Source organism: Hibiscus syriacus, unplaced genomic scaffold (genome assembly GCF_006381635.1).
Source record: "Hibiscus syriacus cultivar Baekdansim isolate YM2019G1 unplaced genomic scaffold, ASM638163v2 tig00110890_pilon, whole genome shotgun sequence".
NCBI lineage: Eukaryota > Viridiplantae > Streptophyta > Magnoliopsida > Malvales > Malvaceae > Hibiscus > Hibiscus syriacus.
In genome coordinates this window covers 6742156-6766704 of record NW_024062900.1, presented here as the reverse complement: position 1 = coordinate 6766704, position 24549 = coordinate 6742156, and the positions used below count along the sequence as shown (strand labels likewise).

Sequence of the window (24549 nt, the reverse complement as noted above, 5' to 3'; positions counted from 1 at the left end):
ATGTATGATTGGTGGTAAAGTATAAGCTCTTTTAAGCAGCTAGTGATTACAAGAGATATGTGGATAACATATACAAGCTTTCAGATATGTTTAAGACATACGATCATATGTTCCTTTTGACCAGTGATGAAATGAAATATCATTGGGCTTATAGTGCTACTGAATTCTTCATTGTGTAGAAACCTTTAATTACATTTTCACTAAGAAATAATGTTTTGTTACTGATTGTTTGTGCCACATAAGATATTTAATTATGTATATTTTTTTTACAAAAAATGTAATTTTGAGAATCAACTAAAAATCACTTAAAAAATAGTACGTTCTCCATTTGAAAAAAAAAGGCCCGTTATAATAAAAAACCGACAATGGCAGTGATGATATGGATGGCAAGTAAGTAAACAATGTACTTAGGCAGAGAATATCAACAAAAGAATTTTTCAGCTGTCGTCAGTGAAAATTTCAATGCCAATTTGAACCTTGACTCTAGTTATTACTAGGCTGTCTTTATAAAAGAAAATCAATTATATTAATGAATTTATCTAATTATTGTTAATTCTTTATTGGAACTATATTATTGGATTGTTTTCGTCAAATAAAACAATCTTAAAAACAAAGTTCATTAAAATGACTAAAAATGAAATCTCAAGTAATATTTTGGTGATTAGGAAGTGATATTTGAAGATTAATCAATAAATAATAATTTTAGTAATCCATGTATGTATAACATTTGAAGATTAATCAATAAATAATAAAGTTAGTAGGAATTTTTTTGAATATTTTTATTATTGCATTAATTCCAAAAAAAATTAAAAATATTAAACAAGAAATTTATCTTTTTAAAAGATTAATCCAATTTTCTTATAGCAAATTTTACGGATACTGCAAAGGCCTAATGCATTTTTGGCCCTCAAACCTGTCAAAATATTTATTTTAGTCCTTAGTCTTTTTTTTTTCTTTTTTTAACTTCCAAAATTTTAATTTTTATCATGTAAAATCAACTGATTGAACAAGTAATAGATCTATTAAACTAACGTCAATTATTCTATCCTTTTCCCATGTTGACATTAGATATTTTATTATTTTCATTAAATATTAAAAATAATACTCGTAAATTATAAAATATCCGAATAAAATTAGAAAAATATTAAAAGCATTGTAAAAAATAAACTCAAACTTTTAAAAATTATAAAATTATAAAAAGTGTTAATTGTGTCGCACGTCATTAAATTATGATTTTCATTTTAAGTTAGTCCTTAAACTTTTAATTATTGACCATCATTTTAAATTACTCCTTAAACTTTTGAATATTGACTATCATTTTAAATTAGTTCTTAAAATTTTAAACATTTTAATTTCATCTCTAAAATTTGACCTTCATTATAAATTGTTCCCCAAACTTTTTGATCATTTCAATTTTATCCCAAACTATATGTATATAATAATCACATTTATTGTTAATAAAATCATTAGGCAAAGTTATATTATTATATGTTTGGAAAAAAATAAAATTTAGGTTAAACTATGGTTGAAACTTATTATATATTTGGATGAAATAGGAGGATTCAAAAGTTTGGGGACTAATTTAGAATGATAGTCGTCGTTTGGATATGAAATTGGAATATTCAAAAATTTAAGGACTAGGTTAGAATGAGAGTCATGATTCGGAGATGAAATTAAAATATTAAAAAATTTAAGACCAATTTAAAATAAGGTCATAGTTTAGAGACATTTAATACCTTAATATTTATGAATTCTATTAAAGAAGGAAAAATATTGAGAAAATGAAAAAAAAATATTTATAGTCAACTTAATATGTTTGTTACTCTGTCCATTTGTTGATTTAATTTGATAAAAAAATCTAACAAGAAAAATGAAAAAATAAAGTTTTTTTAAATGATCAATGGAAAAAATATCATTAAACCTATTCTAAAATATAATAATATAGACATCATTTTTATGTTCAACCGTCATAAAGGCTAGATTTCAGGGGAAATAACACCTACCATTATGACATTTATGTCAAAAGCTAACCCAAACTTTTTTATGCAACCCCAATTATAGTTTTCATTAAATCAAAGTATTAAAAATACCTACTTCAAGTGAAATGGTTAGGGTTCGATTGAATTTTTAAATGTGATTTTTTTTATTTGTTTTACTATAAAATATTTATGTATACGACACATATTAAAATATGAATATGAAAATAAATATGTGTATTGTACATTTATTCATATTTGATAGTCATTACGAGTGTGCATATATCATTACGAGTGTGCATATATAAGTATACCAGGTTACCTATATATATACATGCACTTGCCTATTCTTTGATATTCACAAGCCAAGGCAAAGTCTTCAATAAAGAAGTTGCTTTAGTCTATCATTCTCTTTATTCTCGGCTCCTCAATGACGAGCTCACTGACTCTTGCTTCATGGTTGGTTTTGGTTTTAAGCCTTGTAATGGCGATTCCAACTACTCGAGTCGAGGCTTCCAGGGCATTCTTCGTATTCGGCGACTCCCTGGTTGATAACGGCAACAACAATTATCTAGTCACCACCGCTCGAGCCGATTCGCCACCTTACGGCATCGACACTCCCACTCGTCGCCCCACTGGTCGCTTCTCAAATGGCAAAAACATCCCTGATTTCATCAGTTGAGATTTCTGTTTCGTTTCTTTCACTGTGATGTTTTTACTGTTGTCTGTATTGTATGTTAAATTGGATCAACTTTATGTGTATATGCATATGTATGATCAGGCGATGCACTAGGTTCGGAGCCGACGCTGCCGTATTTGAGTCCGAAACTTCAGGGGAATAGGCTACTTGTTGGTGCCAACTTTGCTTCCGCTGGTGTCGGAATCCTCAATGATACCGGAATCCAATTTGTAAGTTCTGTCATTTCTTCCATATCATAATGTTACTATTGATATTTTTGTGTGTTGGTTTCTTCTGTTCATTAATCTGTGATTCCATGGCAATATGACACTGCAGATAAACATTATAAGAATGTACAGGCAAGTACAATACTTTCAAGAGTACCAAAGCAGGTTGGCCGACCACGTAGGAAATGACGAAGCACAGCGAATCGTAGGCGAAGCTCTCGTCCTCATCACCGTTGACGGCAATGATTTTGTTAACAACTACTTCTTGGTTCCATTTTCCGCAAGATCTCGACAATTTAATCTACCGGATTATGTTAGATATCTCATCTCCGAGTACAGAAAGCATCTAATGGTGAATTCCATAAACCCTGTTTTAAACTTGCCACATAAACATACATTTGTAACATAAATTGTGTCACAGAGACTGTACGAACTTGGAGCGAGGAAGGTGCTGGTGACCGGCACCGGACCATTGGGTTGTGTCCCGGCAGAATTAGCCATGCGGAGCCCAAACGGTCAATGTGCGGCGGAATTGCAACGAGCCGCTGGCCTGTATAATCCACAACTTGTTCAAATGATAAGTGGACTCAACAGCGAGCTGGGTGGTAATGTTTTCATTGCTGCTAATATACAGCAACGGACCAATGACTTCATCAGTAACCCTGGAGCCTATGGTGCGTCAAATTGAAACCATATTTATATTTTTTAATTAATAGATTTAAGGGTAAAGTACATGAACGGTCCCCTAAATATAGAGCATTACTTTGTCGAGTCTTCCAACTATTAAAAGTTACGTAATGGTCCCCTAACTATAGAGTATTGTTTTGTTGAGTTCCTCAACTATTAAAAGTTATAAAATAGTCACCTGACTATTCATATATTTCAAACTCGTCATTTTCTATTAAAAAATGATTAATGTCTGAGTCGGACGTTAATATGTTGATTGTGAAACATTAATCGATTGAGACAGCCGTCAATTTTTTTACATAAAATAATGAATTTGAAACATATAAATAATTGGATAATCATTCTTATTGTTTCACACAAATAAATTTTCAAAGAAAAAGTTGTAGCAACTTATTTATTAGGGCAACCGACCCCCTATCACTAGGAAAAAAATGATGAAAACTATCTTGAATGGATTTTGGACAGGATTTACGACATCGAAGATAGCATGTTGTGGGCAAGGGCCATATAATGGACTGGGATTGTGTACGGCAGCATCAAATTTATGCCCGAATCGTGACGTCTATGCTTTCTGGGATCCCTTCCACCCGACCGAAAAAGCTAATGGCATTATTGCGGATATGATCTTGAAAGGCTCCCCCGCTTACATGAGCCCCATGAATCTGACCACTCTCTTAGCTTTGGACACCGTTACTAGGACTTAATTAATTACTTTTAATCTAATAAGCATGTCTCAATTATGTTGCTGTTGCTGTTGCTGCTGCTGCTGCTTTGGTTGTAATTAATTACTCTCTTCATGAATTGTAGTGTAATGTTTTAAACTGTTTTATGACTAAAATATATTTAATAAAATGCTTTACATTGCAAAAATAAACAATAAATTTCTATAACATATTTAGCATCCTAAATTCACCAACTTACATTCATTATTATTGTGTGAGATATAAAAATTATATATTGTTGTTTATATGGGATAAAAATGCTGTGTACACTTTTTTGGTCACTCTGTAGAATAATCATATTAATTAGGTAATAAATCTCACATTCTTTGTCATTAAGTACAACATAAATTTGTTATAAACGACTTGTCGATCGTCTCAACGATGATATGGTATTTTTTTTTCTATTTTGGCTAATAATAACAATTATAATTATTATTATCAGGAGTCAATATCATGTTTATTTTAAGCATCAAACAAGTGTTTCATTATCGCTCTATCCAAAAACAAAACCATCGTTCTCTTATCAAAAACTGATATTCATTTAACATATTAAAAAATTTCACTTGTTCTAAAATCGTTCTCTTATCATTACATAAAAAGAAATTTTATTGATTTTTATATTTCCGAAGATATTTTTCGAATCCATCTAAAATTTCTTACTTTTAAGATGTCGATAAACTATGATTAAACTTTTGATAACTTCACAAAATTCGATAAAAATAAATTAAACATTTATTGTCGCGTGACAGTCACCTTAAAATAATAATATTTATATACCTATAGGAAAGAAGAAAAAAAGGACCTCTCGTCTTTAATTTATAATGTTTTCCAATTTAATCCCTCTTTAGTTTTAATTTTATTTTAATTTAATTTTTTATTTTGTTTTATCTTATTTCATTTTTTATTTAATATTAATTTGGCTTTTTTATGACAATTTTAATTTGTCAATGATAAGTATATTGTATCGAATTTTAAAATTTAATGTCAATTATAATTTTTTCAATTAAGACAACCGGAAAATTAATTTGGTATCGAAAGGGAAGTACAAGGGTGCTAATCCTTCCTTGACTGTAATCGACTCCCGAATCTGATTAATTTTTGGTAAAAAGCATATAATGTAAATGGTAAGTTAAGGTGTTCGGTCAACCTTATCATAAATGATTGGTGGCGACTATAACACATTAATTCAAGCCTGAAGAAAAGTTATGATAGCTTGCCGACTCTGCTAGGGATCGGTAAGTGAGTCAAGCCAAAATTAATATTTGGTTGTCTTATTAGCGAAAATTGTAAGTTTAAATTATAATTTATCCTTTCAATCCTTGTTATTTACCTTTGATATTTTTCAAATAAATATTTTTACTTGCTTTTATTATGATTTCAACTTCTTCAAAAATTAATTCAGTCTCAAGCTCTATTCCCGAGCCCCAAACCTTATTTTTAAGTGGAGGTGAAAGTGATGTCTTTGTTGGAATTTATTCTCCTTATAGGCCTAGCAAGTAACCTTTAGGATTGATATACATTATGTCTTCATGTGAATTTATTCTCCGTACAGACATACGGAAATGTATCCTCTCGAGTTTAACTTGGTCCACATGAGCTTGTAATGAGCTTAGAAATGAGGGTCTGGCAGGCCCAAGGGGGCACCAGCAAGGAGAACTCGGGTACATTTTCTAGAACCCAAACCAGGATCCTGCAAGGAATTAAAGCCCACCACAAAAACTTCATTTCAAAACCTAGGATGCTTGATTTATTTCCTACTTTATTTTCTATTCAAAGCATGCGAATTAGAAATTTATGCGGTTAAGATTTGTTCAAGAAAATAACATGCAGGATAGAGATCATGTCAATATAGGAATAAAAGCATGTGGGGTAGGAATTTTTATTTTATTTTCATTATTATTTTGATTTTTATTTCTATTTTACTAACTTATTTCCTTTCAATTTTGTTTTATTTACATCTTTTATCATTCGCATCTTTTAAGGAGGTGTTGATCTACAAAAGTGTTCGTTTAAACCCTAATAGTTGACATTAATGGACAAAGGGGTTATAATGCATGAGGTCAAGAATGTAGTAGTACAATTATGGTCAGAAATGACTCTAAAGAAAAAAGGGACAATCTGCAAGACAACCATGTGTCAGATATGGCTGGCTACACTTCCATCAGCCTCAAAAAAAATGATACCCAAGAGTTATAGAATATTTGGGATAGCTGGAAAGCTGACAGAAAATAAAAGTTTTGCCAACGGTATGGTGATATCGCATACGTACTCTATATCAAGGTAGACGAACCTTTAATTTGAGCCCTTTTGTATTTTTGGAATCCTGGATATAGTTTTTTTACCTTCAACCAAGAAGACATGGTGCCTACAATTGAGTAGTACACCACCTTATTACACTATAAAGGAATCAGCATGGATCGGGTCTTCATCAAGTATATCAAAAGTCAACCTTTCAAAAATGGGTTGGCAAAGGTTGCAAGGGTTGATGAGAAGTGGGTCTTCGACCGGAATCAACACAAAGGAAAAGGTGAAGAAATTGCTTGGAATCACATCAAGCAATTAATGAAGAATCATCCTGATGGATGGAAAATTATCTATCTTTTTGCGCTGGGTATCTATGACTTGGTTATTTCCCAAAAACTCTGGGATACATCGAGGTAGATGTGGTGGAATTGTTTGAACAATTGTCTAAGCAAGTAAACCCTGCACCAGCATTCCTAGCTAAAAACTTTTGCTCATTAAACCATTACAGAAGGTCTGGTGGAAGACGTTTTGTAGGTTGCACACAACTACTTCAGGTTTGGATTCACAGTCATTTCTGGAAAACAGATGGAATCTCTTACTGCCAGTTCAGTGCAATATATTCTTCTTTGGAAGAATTCCTTACGCGAAAATGGCGAGAAGGCATTCCAAAAAAGAAATGGGTAAATTTATTCACGCACCTTCAAGACAAAGGCTGACTAATAGTGATATTTGTTTTACTAATGCGCGTATTCAGGCGTAGTAATGTTACTTGGGCTATGGGGAGGAATTGTGTTGGGATTTTCGGAAGCTCGAATCGACAACCGGAACGGTTTGCAAAGAGGGGTCGGGACGTTTTTGTGTTTAGGGAGTAAGGAGATTGAAAGATAAAGAATTGCACAGCGATTTATAGTGGTTCGACTTTCTCAACCAAAGTCTACGTCCACTACCTTAGCTCCTCACCAAGGATTTTCCAACAAATTCACTAATTTGTTCTTTCTTTTAAGGACAAAGAGATAACCTTACAACTCCTTGGTTTTTCCGAGCTAAACTAGAACCTTTCCCTAGCTTTTACACGGGATAAGCTAGAACCTTTCCCCTTTACAAAAGGATAAAAGATGTAAAAAAGAAAACCTCTCTAAGGTAGGTGTTTACAAGATTGAGCTCACAAGAACAAAATATTTACAAGAGAAAGATGAAATAAGAATGAAAAACTCTTCTTGTGTTTGATTGCTTGGATAGTTGTTCTCTTCTTCTTCAAGTGTCCTCAGCTTGTATTTATAGCTTGGAATGTGTTTGATGTTGTATATAGCCGTTGGGGATGTTTTGGAGTTGTTTGGGGATGATTTTTCTACTCAAAAAGGCTGCCCATAACATGATGCATCGATGCATGATCAAGGTGCATCTATACCCCTTCATTAAATTCAAATAAACTAACCGTTACTAGCCGTTGCAGCCTTGATGCATGGATGCATGGCAGGATGCATCGATGCATGGCAAGGATGCATCGATGCATGGAAAGGATGCATCGATGCACTAATTGCATTCGATGTTTGGATGCATGGATGCATTACCTGATGCATCGATGCATTAGTGCAGATGCATGGATACACTGCAGGGATGCATGGATGCACTTTGACACCCTTTAGCATTTTTGCTCAAATCCGAATTTAATGGACTTTGAATTATTTTTGAAACCTTTTGAAAACTTTGAATAAATTCAATTCAAATCCAATAACATTTTGCAAATTCAATTCAAGTCCAAAAACATTTTGCCTTAAATTGTTATATCAAAACATAGTTCAACAATCTCCCCCTTTTTGATATAACAAAACATTTGAAAAATTATTTTTGGCAAAACTCCCCCTTAATAAATTGTTTAATGAAAAAGATATCAATTTTTACCAATTGTTGGAAAATATATGAAAATGTTAAGCTCCCCTTTTTTTCATTAAGAAATTGAATTTTTCAAACCAAACTTCTCCCCCCTTTTTGTTATATAAAAAATAATTCAATCTTTGAAGTTCAAAATAACTTTGGAGAGTAAGTAGTAAATTTGACATTTAAAAATCATTTGAAAAATCAAAGCTCCCCCTCAATAAATGCATTCCAAACAAAATTTAGCTTTTAAGTTCTGACACTTAAACAAAATATTGAATTTCTACAAAGAATAACAAACATGTTAGAGGCACATGAAATTCAATATATCCAAGTCTAAAATACTTTATGCAATACCAATTGTTGAAATTTGATATTAATACCAATTGTTAAAATTAAGTGCATTTGCATAAAGTTTTCCAAAAATGTTATGCATTTTAAAAAATTTGATATCAATTGCTAGAGAGATATCATTTTCATTTATACCACATGCATAAACATTCAAATTTAGGCCAAAAATTAAAATTTATAAAATCAAAGTATTTTGAAATTTGATATCAATTGTTAGAGAGATATCATTTGCATTTAAAACCAATTTTGACCAAAATTCATTTTGATGAACTAAAAATTCTCAAAAATTATAAACTTTAAAATGTTCATCATAATCATCTTTTCAACATACATGAGATTAAAACAATGATGCATAATCATTTAAAACCAAAACTCATGCATGCTTAAAATCAAATGAGCAACCAAATAACCAAAATTAAAAGCATTAAGTTTAGAGGTTACCCATTCCTTTTTCATGTGTGGCTAGAGCATCTTGAATATCATCACTTTCATCACCATTGCTCCCACACACCTACAAGAGACATTTATTTTGATTGTGGTATCCAAATTGCTTTGGATCCTTGGACGTTAGGTTCAATGCCCCTTGTTCCTTTCGGAACCCATACTTGTCTAATTTTAAAACGATTTCCTTTCTTCAAAGGACAAGTATGTTCCTTATGACCATGACAATGACAATGTGAGCATATTGTCATTATTGAACTAAATGAATTATTTAAAATGATTTCTTTTTCTTTTGTTAAGCATTCAAGCTTAACTTTTAAATCAAGATTTTCTTTTTCAAAACTTTCAGTTTTTATTTTTGAAAGCTCTAAATCCTTTTTCAAAATTTCATTTTGGCTTTCAAAATTTATTTTTGTTTTCAAAAGAAAATCGTTTTCGATTTTAAATTTTGAAATCATTTTCTTATATTTGGAGTTCATGGTCTCAAACTCAGAATATAACCTATTAAAAACATCTTGTAACTCATCAAACGTATATGAATTAAATTCATTTGAGTTAGAAGATACATCGGGCTCTTCACAAGCCATTAGAGACACCACCTTTGTTGGTTCTTCTTTCTTGTTTCCATGGATTTCCTCAAGCTTATTCCAAAGCTCCTTGGCACTTGAACATGAAGAAACCCCTTCATAGATTTCATGACCAAATGCACAAAACAGCATGTGCATGGCCTTGGCATTAAGTTGAGCTTTCTTCCGTTCTTTGTCACTCTTCTTCTTCTCCCTTCTTCTTTGGAGAAGAGTAGCCGTTCTCGATTATCTCCCATGCATCAAGATCATTGGATTGAATGAATACCTTCATTAATTTCTTCCAATGACGATAGTTGACTCCATTGAAGTATGGAGGCTTGTCCGTTGGTAGGGAGTCTTCCATGTGGAACGAGCCAGAGGTGGAAGCCATCTTCTCGGTTGTGTCGGGAATTGGTAGAGCTTGTTCTAGGACCGTCTCAAGGTGGTTAAACCTTCTTAACGAGTTAGGCTCTGATATCAATTGTTGGGATTTTTGGAAGCTCGAATTGACAACCGGAACGATTTTGTGTTTAGGGAGTAAGGAGATTGAAAGATAAAGAATTGCACAGCGATTTATAGTGGTTTGACTTTCTCAACCAAAGTCTACGTCCACTACCTTAGCTCCTCACCAAGGATTTTCCAACAAATTCACTAATTTGTTCTTTCTTTTAAGGACAAAGAGATAACCTTACAACTCCCTAGTTTTTCCGGGCTAAACTAGAACCTTTCCCTAGCTTTTACACGGGATAAGCTAGAACCTTTCCCCTTTACAAAAGGATAAAAGATGTAAAAAAGAAAACCTCTCTAAGGTAGGTGTTTACAAGATTGAGCTCACAAGAACAAAATATTTACAAGAGAAAGATGAAATAAGAATGAAAAACTCTTCTCTTGTGTTTGATTGCTTGGAAAGTTGTTCTCTTTCTTCTTCAAGTGTCCTCAGCTTGTATTTATAGCTTGGAATGTGTTTGATGTTGTATATAGCCGTTGGGGATGTTTTGGAGTTGTTTGGGGATGATTTTTCTACTCCAAAAGGCTGCCCATAACATGATGCATCGATGCATGATCAAGGTGCATCGATTCATGGCAAGGATGCATGGATGCATGGAAGGATGCATCGATTCATGGCAAGGATGCATCGATGCATGGAAAGGATGCATCGATGCACTAATTGCATTCGATGTTTGGATGCATGGACGCATTGCCTGATGCATCGATGCATTAGTGCAGATGCATGGGTGCACTGCAGGGATGCATGGATGCACTTTGACACCCTTTAGCATTTTTGCTCAAATCCGAATTTAATGGACTTTGAATTATTTTTGAAACCTTTTGAAAACTTTGAATAAATTCAATTCAAATCCAAAAACATTTTGCAAATTCAATTCAAGTCCAAAAACATTTTTCCTTAAATTGTTATATCAAAACATAGTTCAACAAATTGGATATTACCCGCTCTTAGCACTTCGACAGTATGGGGCATGTCAATTTGTCCCAGTTACACATAAGATATATGAATCCAAGTTCGCATATTATGAAGATAATTACAAGAAGAAGGTGAAAGAAATAGTAGAGTCCTGGAAAAAATGTTTCGCACATATGTTTTGGCCCCTAAAGACATACTTACTCTAGATTATATGGAATGGAGAAAGCTAAGGAAGAATGCCATTGTTCTCATGGCAGATCATGAAGATACTCGAACCCTTGAATAGCATATTTAACATGTTCCCTCTGAGCTGGAGATAGCAAAGAAGAAATTTGAAGCTGAAAAAGAGGAACTAAAACAAAGACCGAGGGAGTTAGAAGTTGAAAAATTCCAATGGAATTTAGATGTTGATACTCAAAAAGATCGAGCAGTCAGATTAGAAAAGGAACAGAAGAAAGTTTGCTTTGAGCTAGAACATTTGAAAAAAGGGTATCAAGAGCAGGTCTAGAAAAATAAAAGACTGAAAAGATCTTTCGAGTATTGGAAAGACGAAGCTGGCAGCCTAAAAAGGGAATTTGAAGAACAAGATGACAGGTTAAAAACTTTCCAAAGATAGTTTTCATAAATTCAATACTAAAACAAGCGGTTGAAGACCAAGGTAACTAATTTGGAAAGATCCCTTCAAAAGCAGTAGGAACAAGATGGCAAAACTATAGCTGAATTGGAGGTCATCGTGGATAAGTTCAAGAAACAAGCAAATGAGCTCCAAATAGTTCCTTTTGATTGAGGAATTCAATGGCGTTTTCGTTAGGAACAAACTCAGCAATGCGTGAAGGATAGAGATGCATTCATTCAAGACTTCTTAGAGCAGGTACAGAAAGTGACACGACACTTGCATGGTTTGGCAAAGAGAAGTCGGGGCTGTTCGACAAAGTATCCAGCCAGTACCAGAAAAAGCAAGAAGACTTGTCAACCTATTAGAAGCCGTTCAGAGTCTAGATGATCTATATAGAATATACCTTTGAATTGTTTTTGGTCTCTTAGAAGTATCACTTTTTTCCCAATAAAGACTATTTATAATAACAGACACGTTTTGGATCAATGCCTCAAAAATTTCTTGCATCATGCATTTTTGCATATTTTCTTTGCATTTTTCATTTCTTTACATTCAAATTAACAAATAAAAAAATTCTCATAAAAAAGGAACACTAGACACACCTCATCGAGCGTTGGACACACCTCGTCCTCACAATACCCGTCAAACAAGAAGAAGACGGAAGCTAAGATCGCTCAGCTTGAGGAAAATATGTTAAAATTGTAAAAAGGATTTGAGGAGAAAATAAGTCAAAATAATCAAAATACCTTGGATTCTATCACCGGGAAACAAGAGTCACTGGTTGATCAAATCGTTGCAAAGTTGTCTGGCCTAAATCAAATAAGTGCCCCTGGGGCAGGAGCATCCGAAGGGGTGTCTGCACTACCTACTTCGCAGTTGGTTTTCTCACCTGGAATCTTACCAGGACTTCAAGGGGACTCATCTACTTTAAAAGCACAAACTTCATCTACTGGAAAAAGCACAAGCCTCTATAAGCAACCCTCAAAATAACCCAGATGATTATCGTATTCTGAATTTTGATGAGGAGGATAAAGCAAAGAAAATGGAGAAAAACATCAAATAGTTAAAAGATCAAATGAAGACAGTTAGAGGAGAGGATAGTTATTATGGAGTTGACGCTCTGGAACTAAGTTTGGTACCATATTTGATTATTACTCTTAAGTTTAAAGTCTTAAATTTTGAGAAGTTCAATGGGAATAGTTGTCCCTCAGCTCATATTACCATGTTCTGTCGAAAAATGACAAGATATGTCAGGAATGACTAGTTAATGATTCACTGCTTCCAGGAGAGCCTCGCAGGTTCATTCATCCGGTGATACAATCAGCTAAATCGTTCATACATCAGGACATGGAAAGAACTTGCCAAGTCATTCTTGGAGCAATACAAACATGTAAACGATATGAGACCAGATCATGTTATGCTACAAAGTATGGAGAAGAAGCATAACGAGAGTTTCAAGCAGCATGCACAACTGTGAAGGGATTTAGTCGTGCAAGTTCATCCACCTCTAGATGAGAAAGAAACAAGGACGCTCTTCATACACACTTTGAAGGCTCCCTTTTTTTGAGCATTTGATTGCAATCACATCAGAGAACTTTTTTGATCTAGCTATGGCTAGAGAAATGGTGGAAATGACCATAAGACATAGAAAGATAGATGGAGGTGAGTCAATAAGAAGACCTCCCATAAAGAATAGAGAAGCAAAGATTAACAACATCAATACTTTTAACACCAGCAAAAGTGTTACTGTCTCTAAGTCAAAACCAATTGCAGCTGTACCATCAGCTACTTCAAGACAAAATATGAGAGAACCAATGAGGTAAAAGGAGCATTTTGATCTGATTCCCATGACATACAAGGAACTTTACCAGTAGTTTTTTGGCACACATGTGGTGTCACATACCCAATAGAACCACTAAAACCTCCATACCCCAAGTGATATAATGAAAACACACATTATGAATATCATGGTGGTGTCTCGGGACACGCTATTGAAAACTGCCTCGCCTTTAAGAGAATTGTTCAATGAATACGCAACTAGAACTGGATTCATTTCAACAATTCAGAATCACCTAGTGTCGTGCAGAATCCTCTGCCTAACCACCAAGAAAATAGGGTTAATGCAACCATCGAGAAGAGGGCCAAGAGAATCAAAACAAGTGTTTCTGAAGTGAAGTCTCCTCTGGTTTGGTATGGAGGCAAATGGTAAAGGCAGGATTTCTTGCACCACATTCTAACATATTGATATATGAAGATGGTAACCATTGCTGTTATCACAATGAATAAGGACATGATGTGCAAGAGTGTTCGACATTTAAAGATTTGATTCAACTAATGATGGATAGGAAAGAGCTGGAATTTTACGATGAAAACAAGGACACTCCGGAAGCTGATGTTTGCGCAGTTGGAGAATCATCTGAAGGGCCATATGGCACAGGTCGACCCTTGGTAATCACCCTTAATGAAAAGATGATAAATAAGGTAGCGACAAATGTGGTTATAGTGGCACCAAGACCTTTTCCTTACAAAGAAAACCAACAAGTGCCTTGGAAATATGAATGCCAAGTGAGCTCTTTGAAGGAAAATATTAATGAAGTGGGGATTCAATTGGGAAGTGCTACTCCCAAAAATCTAGCTTACCCTAGTGAACAAGCCAATAAAAGATGAAGAAGCTGTGGAATTCTTAAAGTTTCTAAAACATAGTGAATACAACATTATGGAACAGTTACATAGTTTTCCAGCACGCATCTCAATGTTGGCACTATTGTTGAGTTCAGAAGCACACAGGGAGGCACTACTGAAGGTCTTGAATTAGATATTTATGCCAAAAACATACTAGTTAATAAGATGTATCGACTGGTTAACAACATCCAAGCTGATAATCTTATCTCATTTTTTATGATGATAATCTGTCCAGAAGAATGGGTCGGGCTAAAGCATTTCATATCACCACTCACTGCAAGGGCATGCTTTTCCAAGTATACTAATTGAAAATGATTCCGTCCGTAATGTAATGCCTTTGGTCATTCTTAAAAGCCTACCTATGGATACTTCCCACATGAGAACGTGTTAGAGTGTGGTTCGAGCATTTGACGGGACAAAAAAGGAGGTGCTCGATAAAATTAAAGTACCATTGACCATTTGGCCTGCCACGTATAACATAGAGTTCATAGTGATGGACATTATGCCTTTATACAACTGCCTTTTAGGAAGGCCATGAATTCATCAAGTCGGGGTAGTACCATCAATACTGCACCAGAAAGTCAAGTTTGTTATTGACGGGGCTCTTGTAATCATTAATACTGAAGAAGACACAGTGGCAAGCGTGACCATCGATGCCCTTTACATAGATGTCAATAATGAGGCTTTGGAGTGTTCGTTCTGGTCGTTGGAGTTTGTCAATGCCACATTTATAGCCGAAGGGGGTAAGATTCCCAGACCTAGACTCTCAGAATGCAACAAGATGGAAATCAAGCAAACTTTGGGGAGAGGTACAAAAATAGGAAGAGGGTTCGAGAGTTCTTTACAAGGAATAATCAGCCCCATTTTTCCTGTTGTCAAGTTAGTTCAATTTGGGCTTGGATATCAGCCCAATCATCAACAAAGAAGGAAATAGATTCAGAGATGCCAAGAAAGGAGGAATGCAATAATGACTGGAGAAGAAGTTCAATGGGAACAAATATATTTTCTTCCCCTTCACAACACATTCAGGTTTGATGGCTATGTATTTTTATGAAGAAGCAATGACGGCCTTACCTGATCTATAGAAAGCTCTGAAATATTTGAGCATCAATGCCATAATAGTATATGACACCGAGGATGTTGATAGATCTAGAATCCATCCATTATCGTCGGGGTTCATGCTTAACAACTGGACTACTGAAGAACTACCTGTAGTTTTCAAATCTCTTTCAGAGTAATACTTAAACTTTCCTTATTTGCCGAAACTTGGGGCAATAGGTGATATTTTGTAAGGGTTACTGAATTATTTCAATTTATATTTCAATAAAATATACAATTTTCCTTTATGGCAAACAATTCTTTCTTTCACTTCTTATATCTATATATATAATACATTTGTTTCTACATTTTATATGGGATATTTTCCTCTCGCATATATATATATATATCCCCTCTTTTCCTTTCAGGTCTTTGGATGTTAATGATGTGGACAACGATGATTCTAACCCAGAGATCGATTTTGAGCAGCTCAAGTGTTTAGGGGAAATCGATGAATGTGACAGTGAATAAGGGTGCAACTTACCTTCTGAGCTATTAAGAATGGTAGAAAGAGAAGACAAACAAATATTGCCTTATTAATAGAAAATTCAAGTCTTGAATTTGGGCACTTAAAAAGAAAAATAAGAAGATAAAATTGGCATGACACTCTTGTCTGAAGCTAGACAAATCGTGATAAATTTAATTCAGGAGTAAAATGATGTGTTTGCATGGTTGTACCAAGACATACCTGGATTAGACACGAACAAGGTGGTTTACAAAATTCCAATCAAGCCAGAATGCAAACCCGTACATCAAAAGCTAAGGAGGATGAGACCAGAAAATCTCCTTAAGATAAAAGAAAAAGTTAAGGAGCAGTTTAATGTTAGTTTTCTTCAAGTGCCCACGTATCCAGTGTGGGTGGATAACATCGTGCCCGTGCCAAAGAATGATAAAAAGTACGCATGTGCGTTGACTATCGAGATATTAACAAAGCAAGCCCTAAAGATAACTTCCTGTTGTCGTACATAGATACTCTGGTGGATAACACAGCAAGAAAATCTTTCTTCTCATTCATGGACGGTTTCTCAGGATACAACTAGATTAAGATGCACCCAGATGACATGGAGAATAATATATTCATCACAATTTGGGGGACATTTTTGTTACAAGGTGATGTCCTTCGGATTAAAGAATGCGGGGGAAACATACCAAAGAGCCACAGTGACCTTGTTTCATAACATGATGCATAATGAGATTGAAGTCTATGTTGATGATATGATTGTCAAAGCACAAACTGAATATGAACATATCGAGAACCTGAGGAAACTCTTCCAAAGATTGAGAAAGTTTCAATTAAAGTAGGACCCAAACAAATGCACCTTCGAATTAATATCTGGAAAGCTGTTGGGTTTCGTTGTTAGCCAGAAATGCATTAAAATTGATCCGGATAAAGTCAATGCTATCCAAAATTTACCTCTTCCATGAACACAAAAAATGTTTGAGGTTTTTTGGGCAGATTAAACTACATTACTTGGTTCATATCTCAATTGACGAATAAATGTGATCCAATTTTTCGTCTCCTTCGAAAGAATAACTCTGAGACATGGGATGTGGATTGCCATATCAATTTTGAGAAAATAAAAGAGTATTTTTCTCACACTCATGTTCTAATGTCTCCCATCCCAGGCAAGCCTTTGTTTCTATATTTGTCTATATTTGAGAACTCAATGGGATGTGTCCTGGGGTAACACGATGAGACTAGAAGAAAGAAAAGAGCCATTTACTACCTTAGAAAGATGTTTACTAATTGCGAGGCCATATATCCACCCATTGAAAAAGTTTGTTGCGCTCTAGTCTAGGCTACACGAAGACTCAGGTAATACATGTTATACCATACCACTTAGTTAATTTTCAAGTTGGATCCACTCAAATTCATGATGGGCGTACCCGTTCTCTCTAGAAGGTTAACCCGATGACAGATGTTGCTATCTGAATTCGACATTGAGTACATGAGTCAAACAACTATCAAAGGTAGTGCCATATCTAACTTCTTAGCAAGAAAACTTCTGAAAACTATAAACCATTGGACTTTGATTTCCCAGATGAAGACTTGATGGCCATATCTTTAGAAGAAGTAAGTACTTCTACATATGATTCTTGGAAAATGTACTTTGATTGTGCATCAAATACATTAGGGCACGATGTTGGAGCTATCTTGATTTCACCCAAAGGAAACCATTACATGTTCACTAGCATATTGAACTTTGACTGCACTAACAACATGGCGGAGTATGAAGCATGTGTTTTGGGGATTCAAACTGTTATTGGAGAAAACATAAAAAATTTAAAGGTGTATGGGGATTCTGCCTTAAATATCTATCAGCTCAAAGGAGAATGGGAAACAAAAGATATCAAACAGATGGAATACAGAAAGCTCATATTGGATATACTAAAGGAGTTTGACGAAGCCACTTTCCATTACGTTCCCAGATAGGAGAACCAGATGGTAAATGCCTTAGCTACCTTGGCAGTAATATTCAAGGCTAGTGAAGAATCAGACATGATACTAATCAACATGAATTCATACGAGTACTCGGCTCATTGTTATTAATTTGAAGAAGTAAAATATAAAACCCATGGTACCATGACATTCTACAGTATATCAAAAATCAAAGTTATTCAGAAGAAGCCACTGAAACTGATAAGAGAACAATCAAAAGAATGGAAGTTGGACATGTCTTTGATGGGGAAGTCTTATACAAGAAAGGCCATGCTCAAGTCTTGTTAAGATGTGTGGATGCAGAAAAGGCAAAGATAATTTTGGAAGAAGTACATGACAGAGTATGTGGAACTCACGCAAATGAGCATATGATGGCAAGACAAGTTATGAGATGGAATATAGATGGATATGTCCTACTGAACCCTCTTAGTTGAAATAAAAAGTCAAACTTGACAATACGAATCTAACCAACCCTCCTAATCGCAATAAGAAGGCAAACTGGAGTGTGAATCTATCTCTCAAGAACTTGGAAGAAATTAAAGGCAAAAAATACTTTGAAGGAACAAGACAATCAGCTCTTACAAAAAAAATCACGTTGTATTATTATTCAAAGAAAATATGATGTGTTTACAATGGTGGGAGGAGCCTCCTTTATATAGGTGAGGAGGAATCCTTGTTGTAACCTAACTATGTAATAAATAAAGGTGTCATAATCGTAATAAACTGAAGATAATTGTTTTAACTTTATCTTAATTCCTAATAAAATAATAAATATAATCCTAAAAGATAATGTATCATCATATGTTAAATTATATAACAGATAATTAATAAAAATATTAAAAATTCATAATATCTATAAAAATCCCGTATTAATCCCATATAGGATTTTCTACATGAATTGTCTTCACTTAAATGGACATATCTTGAGTTCCTGTTATCCGATTGAGGTAATTGAAGAACAAATGGAAATATAAGAGATAGTAGGTTGTAACTCCAGAAGACATGTTTGCCAAATAACATTAGGATTCCATTCAAAAAGCAATCGCAAGTTTGTTGCTTTGTTGTTCTTGTTTTCCAATGCTTTGTTGTATGGATCACTTAGAAATGTTATTTCATCTTCTTTTGATGTGACCCTTGTGATGCACATATCATTCTCCCTCTCTTCAAAAGGATTCAACCTCGAATCTGAAACATTAAAGACATCTAAAAGTTCACTCACATTATACTTACCGAGTATATATACTTTGAATCTTTAAGACCGTTATTCTAATAGGTTCAAATAGAAACAATAGTCCAAAGAAGCATGTGTTGTCATCATTATGGACTCTGGTGCATATATCATTCCCCCTCTCCTCAAAATGATTCATCCACGAATATGAAAATCCAAGAAAATAAGAATTAGATGTGTGGAAAGAAAAAAATATAAAATACTTACATGGATCAATGTGATGTGTATTTATGCACTTTAGTAGAGGTTTCTTCCTTGTTGGAATCAAATTATTAACATCTTGAAATCATCTTTTAACAAATTATTAACGTTGGTTTTCTTTGTGATTGCCTCATATATCGTTTCCATGGTTTTACTATTGTGTGGCGAGAAAGAGTGTTTAAAAACCATGTCAAGCAGTTCGTGAAAGTAATCCATGAAGTCTCGTAAGTGTGGTTCATCAGTTGAGAATCCTCGTAAGGAGCTTTTTGGACTCTATAACTTGTTCAGTTGAAATGAGAACCCATCTACAAAATATAACTCATTAAAAGAACTTTTAAATGAATCGGTATAAATATCAGAAATACCCGAGTCATCATGATATACATCTTTGATATGTTCAATTCTTGAAATAATAGTATGCATTTGAGAGGTAAGAGTATACCTTCGAGATAATACATCAGTTACAATGTTATATTTCCCTTGTTTGTACTCAATGAAGTAAGGAAAAGATTCAATGAATTTAACCCATCAAATATGTAGTTTGTTTAACTTACCTTGTATCTTTAACCACTTCAAGGAGTCATGATATGTGTGTATGACAAACAGTTTAGGAATAAGGTAGTGTTTCCACACTTCGAGCGCTCGAACTAATACGATAATTTCCTTGTCATAGGTGGAGTAATTCAGTTGTGCCACTTTTAATTTCTTGCTAAAGTAAGCGATAGGTTATTTTTCCTGCATGAGGATTGCACCCATGCCTATACCTTTAAGAAGTTTGAATGCTTCTTTTTATTATGGTCCCCATTTGAATTCAACCAGATTTTTTGGTGATTTCCATAAAAGGTACAAAAATGGTAGATAATTCCATTATAAAGTTGCGATAGAAGCTTACTAAGCCATGAAAAGATCTTACCTTGGGTATGGAAGATGAGGTGGGCCATTCTTGAATTGTCTTTACCTTTTCAGTATAGAAATGGATTCTCTTTCCACTTATTATAAAGCCTAAAAAGATAAGCTTACAAAGCAAGTACCTGTACATGTTAACATAAAAGTGTTCTCGTTGGAGAACATCAAGAACAGAGCAGAAGTGGGAGAGATGAAAATCAAGAGAATGTGAGTAGATAAGAATATCATCAAAGTAAATAACATACTTACCTTTGGTGTGGTTTAACTATTGTTTTGTCACTGAGATGGTACAACAACTAAGGCTTTCCTGGATGTAGCCTTTTTGTAGTAAATCTTACTCTTTGGTTCATTCGATATTTTTTTTGGTGGGGTATGATATAACCTTGAATTAGATCAGTATGATGTTGTTTCCCTATTTCTGTTAGTATTTCATCAGGTAGATCACCTAACACTTCTAAAAAATCTTATAACAGAGAAATAAACACACTAGAAAAATCATTGTTAATGTTAGAAATTGAAGCAATTAATTCCCTAAAGTGAACAAGGATACAAGGTTTTTTGTGAAGAAGGTTCTCTTGCAATTCTTTTGTTTTCACACATAGATTTTGAGACACTCTTTTCTTCTCACAATTAGATTCACTCACCTTCCATGGATCATTTTCTTGGCTTTTATGGGTTGTGAACTCTTTTGTTTTTGCATATTTTTTTAGTGTCTTTTTCTATTTGTGTTTTCCTAACCTCCTCACAAAATTTCATCACATGACTTTCAAGTACATTATTTGATTCCAATGGTGTAAGGCTAAGTGAGGGAAGATTGGTATCTTCTATTTACAATGCTTCTAGCATCGTATTCATCAATGTCATTATCTAATTTAGTATCATTGGTAGAAGGTCAAGTAGAAGAAGAAGTGGAAGTAGATTAATTGAATTGGGTATCTTATATTACAATGTTACTAGCATCATATTCATTGATGTCATTGCCTGATTCAGTATTCATGGTAAAAGGTGGAGTAGAAGAAAAGTGGAAGTATATGAATTACCTTTGTAAGTAGATGAAGTACATTGGTAAGTAGATGAAGTACCTTGGTAAATAGGTGAAGTACCTTGGTAAGTTTCTCTAAAACGATACTTCCTCTGAAGTTGTGATTCAATTGTCATTGCTTTCTTCAATGTATATTCAAGGCTTTCATAACCATGTAAGTCAAGAAGATTAATGAAGTTTGGATGCAAGCCGACGAAAAATCTATTCACCATATATCCTTCTACTTCATGTATGTCTACACAATTCATTAAGGATGTCATCACCTTATAGTAGTCTTCTATTGATCTTCTATCTTGTCAAAGTTAGTGAAGTCATTGCTTAACCTAAAAAATGTAGCCTAACAATATAAAGCATTTTCTCATTACTCGTTTAAGATATATCCAAGACATGATGTCTAGTATTCAAAAACCTTGTATTTCCTTTCGTGTTTGCTTCCACTAAGTGAAAGCATAACCTTGGAATTTTGAGGTGATCAATGGTACTTGTTTTTCCATGGGACATCTGAAGTGAGAGAACATGCAGTAAACTTTGCTCTCCCAATCTATGTAGCTTTCTGGATCGTAATCTCCTTTAAATTATGGAATTGTGAAATTTGGTTTAGCAAAAAGGTATTGTCATGTGAAATCATGATTGATCATTAGCGTTTTGTTATCTTCTCATGGTGAAATTAGTTTGAAGTTCATCAAATCATTGTTGAATTCCCTACAGTAAGGTGGAATGTTAATTTTTAACATTCATTAGTTTTCCTAAGGTATTATTCAAAGTAGCTTCTTCTCTCATCCTGAAATCACAATACTCGAAGCAAAATTTAAAGTAAAAAGAAAAGGAAAAAAAACCTCACAAGTCACTCCAAGGCAGTAATACAACAAGATGCAAGAAAGTCGATCTTGTACTCTATAAAACTTTCTTCTCCAAAAAATTTCCAATGTTCGTATCGAAGTTCAATCACTATCAAATGAAGAAAATGTTACTTAAGGGTTCTATGAGGGCAAAGAAAGTTATGAATCCAAGAGAACGAGAATACAAGGAAGAAAAAGTATGCAAACTCTTTAATCATACTAACACAAGAAAGAGAATGTTTTAGATGATGTAGATGAACAAGAAAAGGTAAAACAAAAGAACCTAATGTAATAATAGTCAAAGAAAAAGTTGGAAAACCTAAACCCAAAAAAAAAACCTTAATTGGGTAGATTGACTTGCGCAATATTTTTAGGGGGTTTTTGATCTCCATAAATTCTGAAACGTTTTTGTGGATGTCTTCTAATGAATTTAGTTGCAATATGGAAACTTTCAAAACCAAAATCTTTCTAGAAAAATCTAAAACATTTTGTGAATGACAAGTCCCCAAAATTTGCCGATCAAACACATGATTAACTTGAGCAATGCTTATGAAATCTCAAAGAATTATGAAATTTTTTTAGAGTTATCTAATGAATATAATTGAAATATGAAAAATTTAAGTGCCAAATTCCTTTTGGAAAATTCTACGAAAATTCTTCAAGGATCAATGCTCAAATCTGTTGAACAATCTTGAACGATAGATCAGAGAAGTCTAATGATTTCCAATCAACCTGGATTTTGGAATGTAGGTTTCTTTTAGGACGAGGCAAGTACCTGGAAAAAAATCAGTCCCAAATTTATTGTTTTGGATTTTCTGGATTTTTTTTGCCTTTTTCTTTTCTTTTTCTTTTTTTTGAATTTTTTATTTTTTTCTTTTATTTTTGATGAAAATATCAAACTAACAAGAATTAATTGAAAATGAACTAAAATAAATTAAAAGAACATGAAAACAATGAACTTGTCTCAACTAGCTTTGTTTGGGTACCTTGATGAAGTATACTTGCAAGAACAATCAAGAACACTTGGTTCTCTCTAAGAATCATTCCAAATCTGATACCAATCGATAGAGAAGAGATAATGGATTTTGATCGTTACTCTTCGTCGAGGAATCAAACCTAGAAAGCTCTAGACTCGATCAAAGAACGAGAGAATGAATGTAATATGTGGGCACCAGTAAAGTTATGTGATTAGGGCTTTTAATTACGGAATTTATGACAAGAAGAACATTTTATTAAAATTAAATAAGGGTAATATAATTCAAATGAAATTAAGACAAAGGAAAAACAAGGGTAAGGAAATAAACTAAAAGATAAAACATGTAACGAATAAATTAACTTATTTTCCCTTATAATGGGAGGAAATAAACTAAAAGATAAAACATGTAAAGAATAAATTAACTTATTTTCCCTTATAATGGGCAGTAAGGGGTTGTTTTGGATGGATGAATACTCTTTGCAAATATAATAAGATAAGGATTATAATAAAGAAGACATATTGAAATTCTAACGGTCGAATCTTCGTAAAAAGAGATTTGAAAATTTACCCCCTGTAGGTAATATGGATTAACAAAAACCTAGGGTTTTGATAATGTTGGTGGCGTGATAATGCAGGAAGAAGATGATGGTTTATGGAGATGGAATATAGATATATATGTCCTAATGAATCCTCCTTGCTGCAATGAAAAGACAAACTCGGTAATACGACTCTAACAAGCCCTCCTACTTGCAATAAGAAGGCAAACCAGAGTGTGACGATCTATCTCTCAAGAACTTGGAAGAACTTAAAGGAAAAGATGTTTAGAAGGAACAAGGCAATCATCTCTTGCAAAAATGTTCTCACGTTGTATTATTATTTAAAGAAAATATGATGGGTTTATAATGGTGGGAGGAGCATCCTTTTATAAGTGAGGAGGAATCCTTGTTGTAACCTAACTATGTAATAAATAAAGGTGTCCTAATAGCAGTAACCTGAAGATAATTCTTTGCACTTTATATTAATTCCTAATAAAATAATGAATATAATCATAAAAGATAATGTATCATCATATATAAATTGTATTACAAATAATCAATTAAAATATTGAAAATTTGTAATATTTATAAAATCCCATATAGGATTTTCTGCATGTGTTTTATTCACTAAAATACACATATCTTAAGTTATTGATATAGGACTGAAGTGATTCAAGAACCGTTGGAAATATTAGAGATAGATGGTTATAAATCTAGAACCAAATAACAACAAGATCCCATTCAAAAATAAATTGCAAGTTTGCTTCTCTGTTGTTCTTCTTTTCCAATGCTTT

The 24549-nt window shown here is 33.7% G+C and overlaps 1 protein-coding gene across 1 annotated transcript; it reads left to right on the top strand.

Annotated features, from left to right (window-relative positions):
• The first annotated feature begins 2393 nt into the window (after positions 1 to 2393).
• On the top strand, positions 2394 to 4275 carry LOC120144522 (GDSL esterase/lipase At5g33370-like). The gene is made up of 5 exons (XM_039158562.1): positions 2394 to 2653; positions 2758 to 2885; positions 2992 to 3234; positions 3304 to 3556; positions 4035 to 4275. Exons 1-5 carry the CDS (start codon positions 2407 to 2409, stop codon positions 4271 to 4273), a joined length of 1110 nt encoding a protein of 369 aa, XP_039014493.1. The 5' UTR covers positions 2394 to 2406; the 3' UTR covers positions 4274 to 4275.
• The last annotated feature ends 20274 nt before the right edge of the window (positions 4276 to 24549 follow it).

What these genes read in the sequence shown, in the direction of transcription:
- LOC120144522 (XM_039158562.1), top strand. Translation starts at nt 2,407, where the DNA reads ATGACGAGCTCACTGACTCTTGCTTCATGGTTGGTTTTGGTTTTAAGC. An exon ending in ATGATACCGGAATCCAATTT is followed by an intron (nt 2,886 to 2,991) that starts GTAAGTTCTGTC and finishes ATGACACTGCAG; the next exon opens with ATAAACATTATAAGAATGTA. An exon ending in AGTACAGAAAGCATCTAATG is followed by an intron (nt 3,235 to 3,303) that starts GTGAATTCCATA and finishes ATTGTGTCACAG; the next exon opens with AGACTGTACGAACTTGGAGC.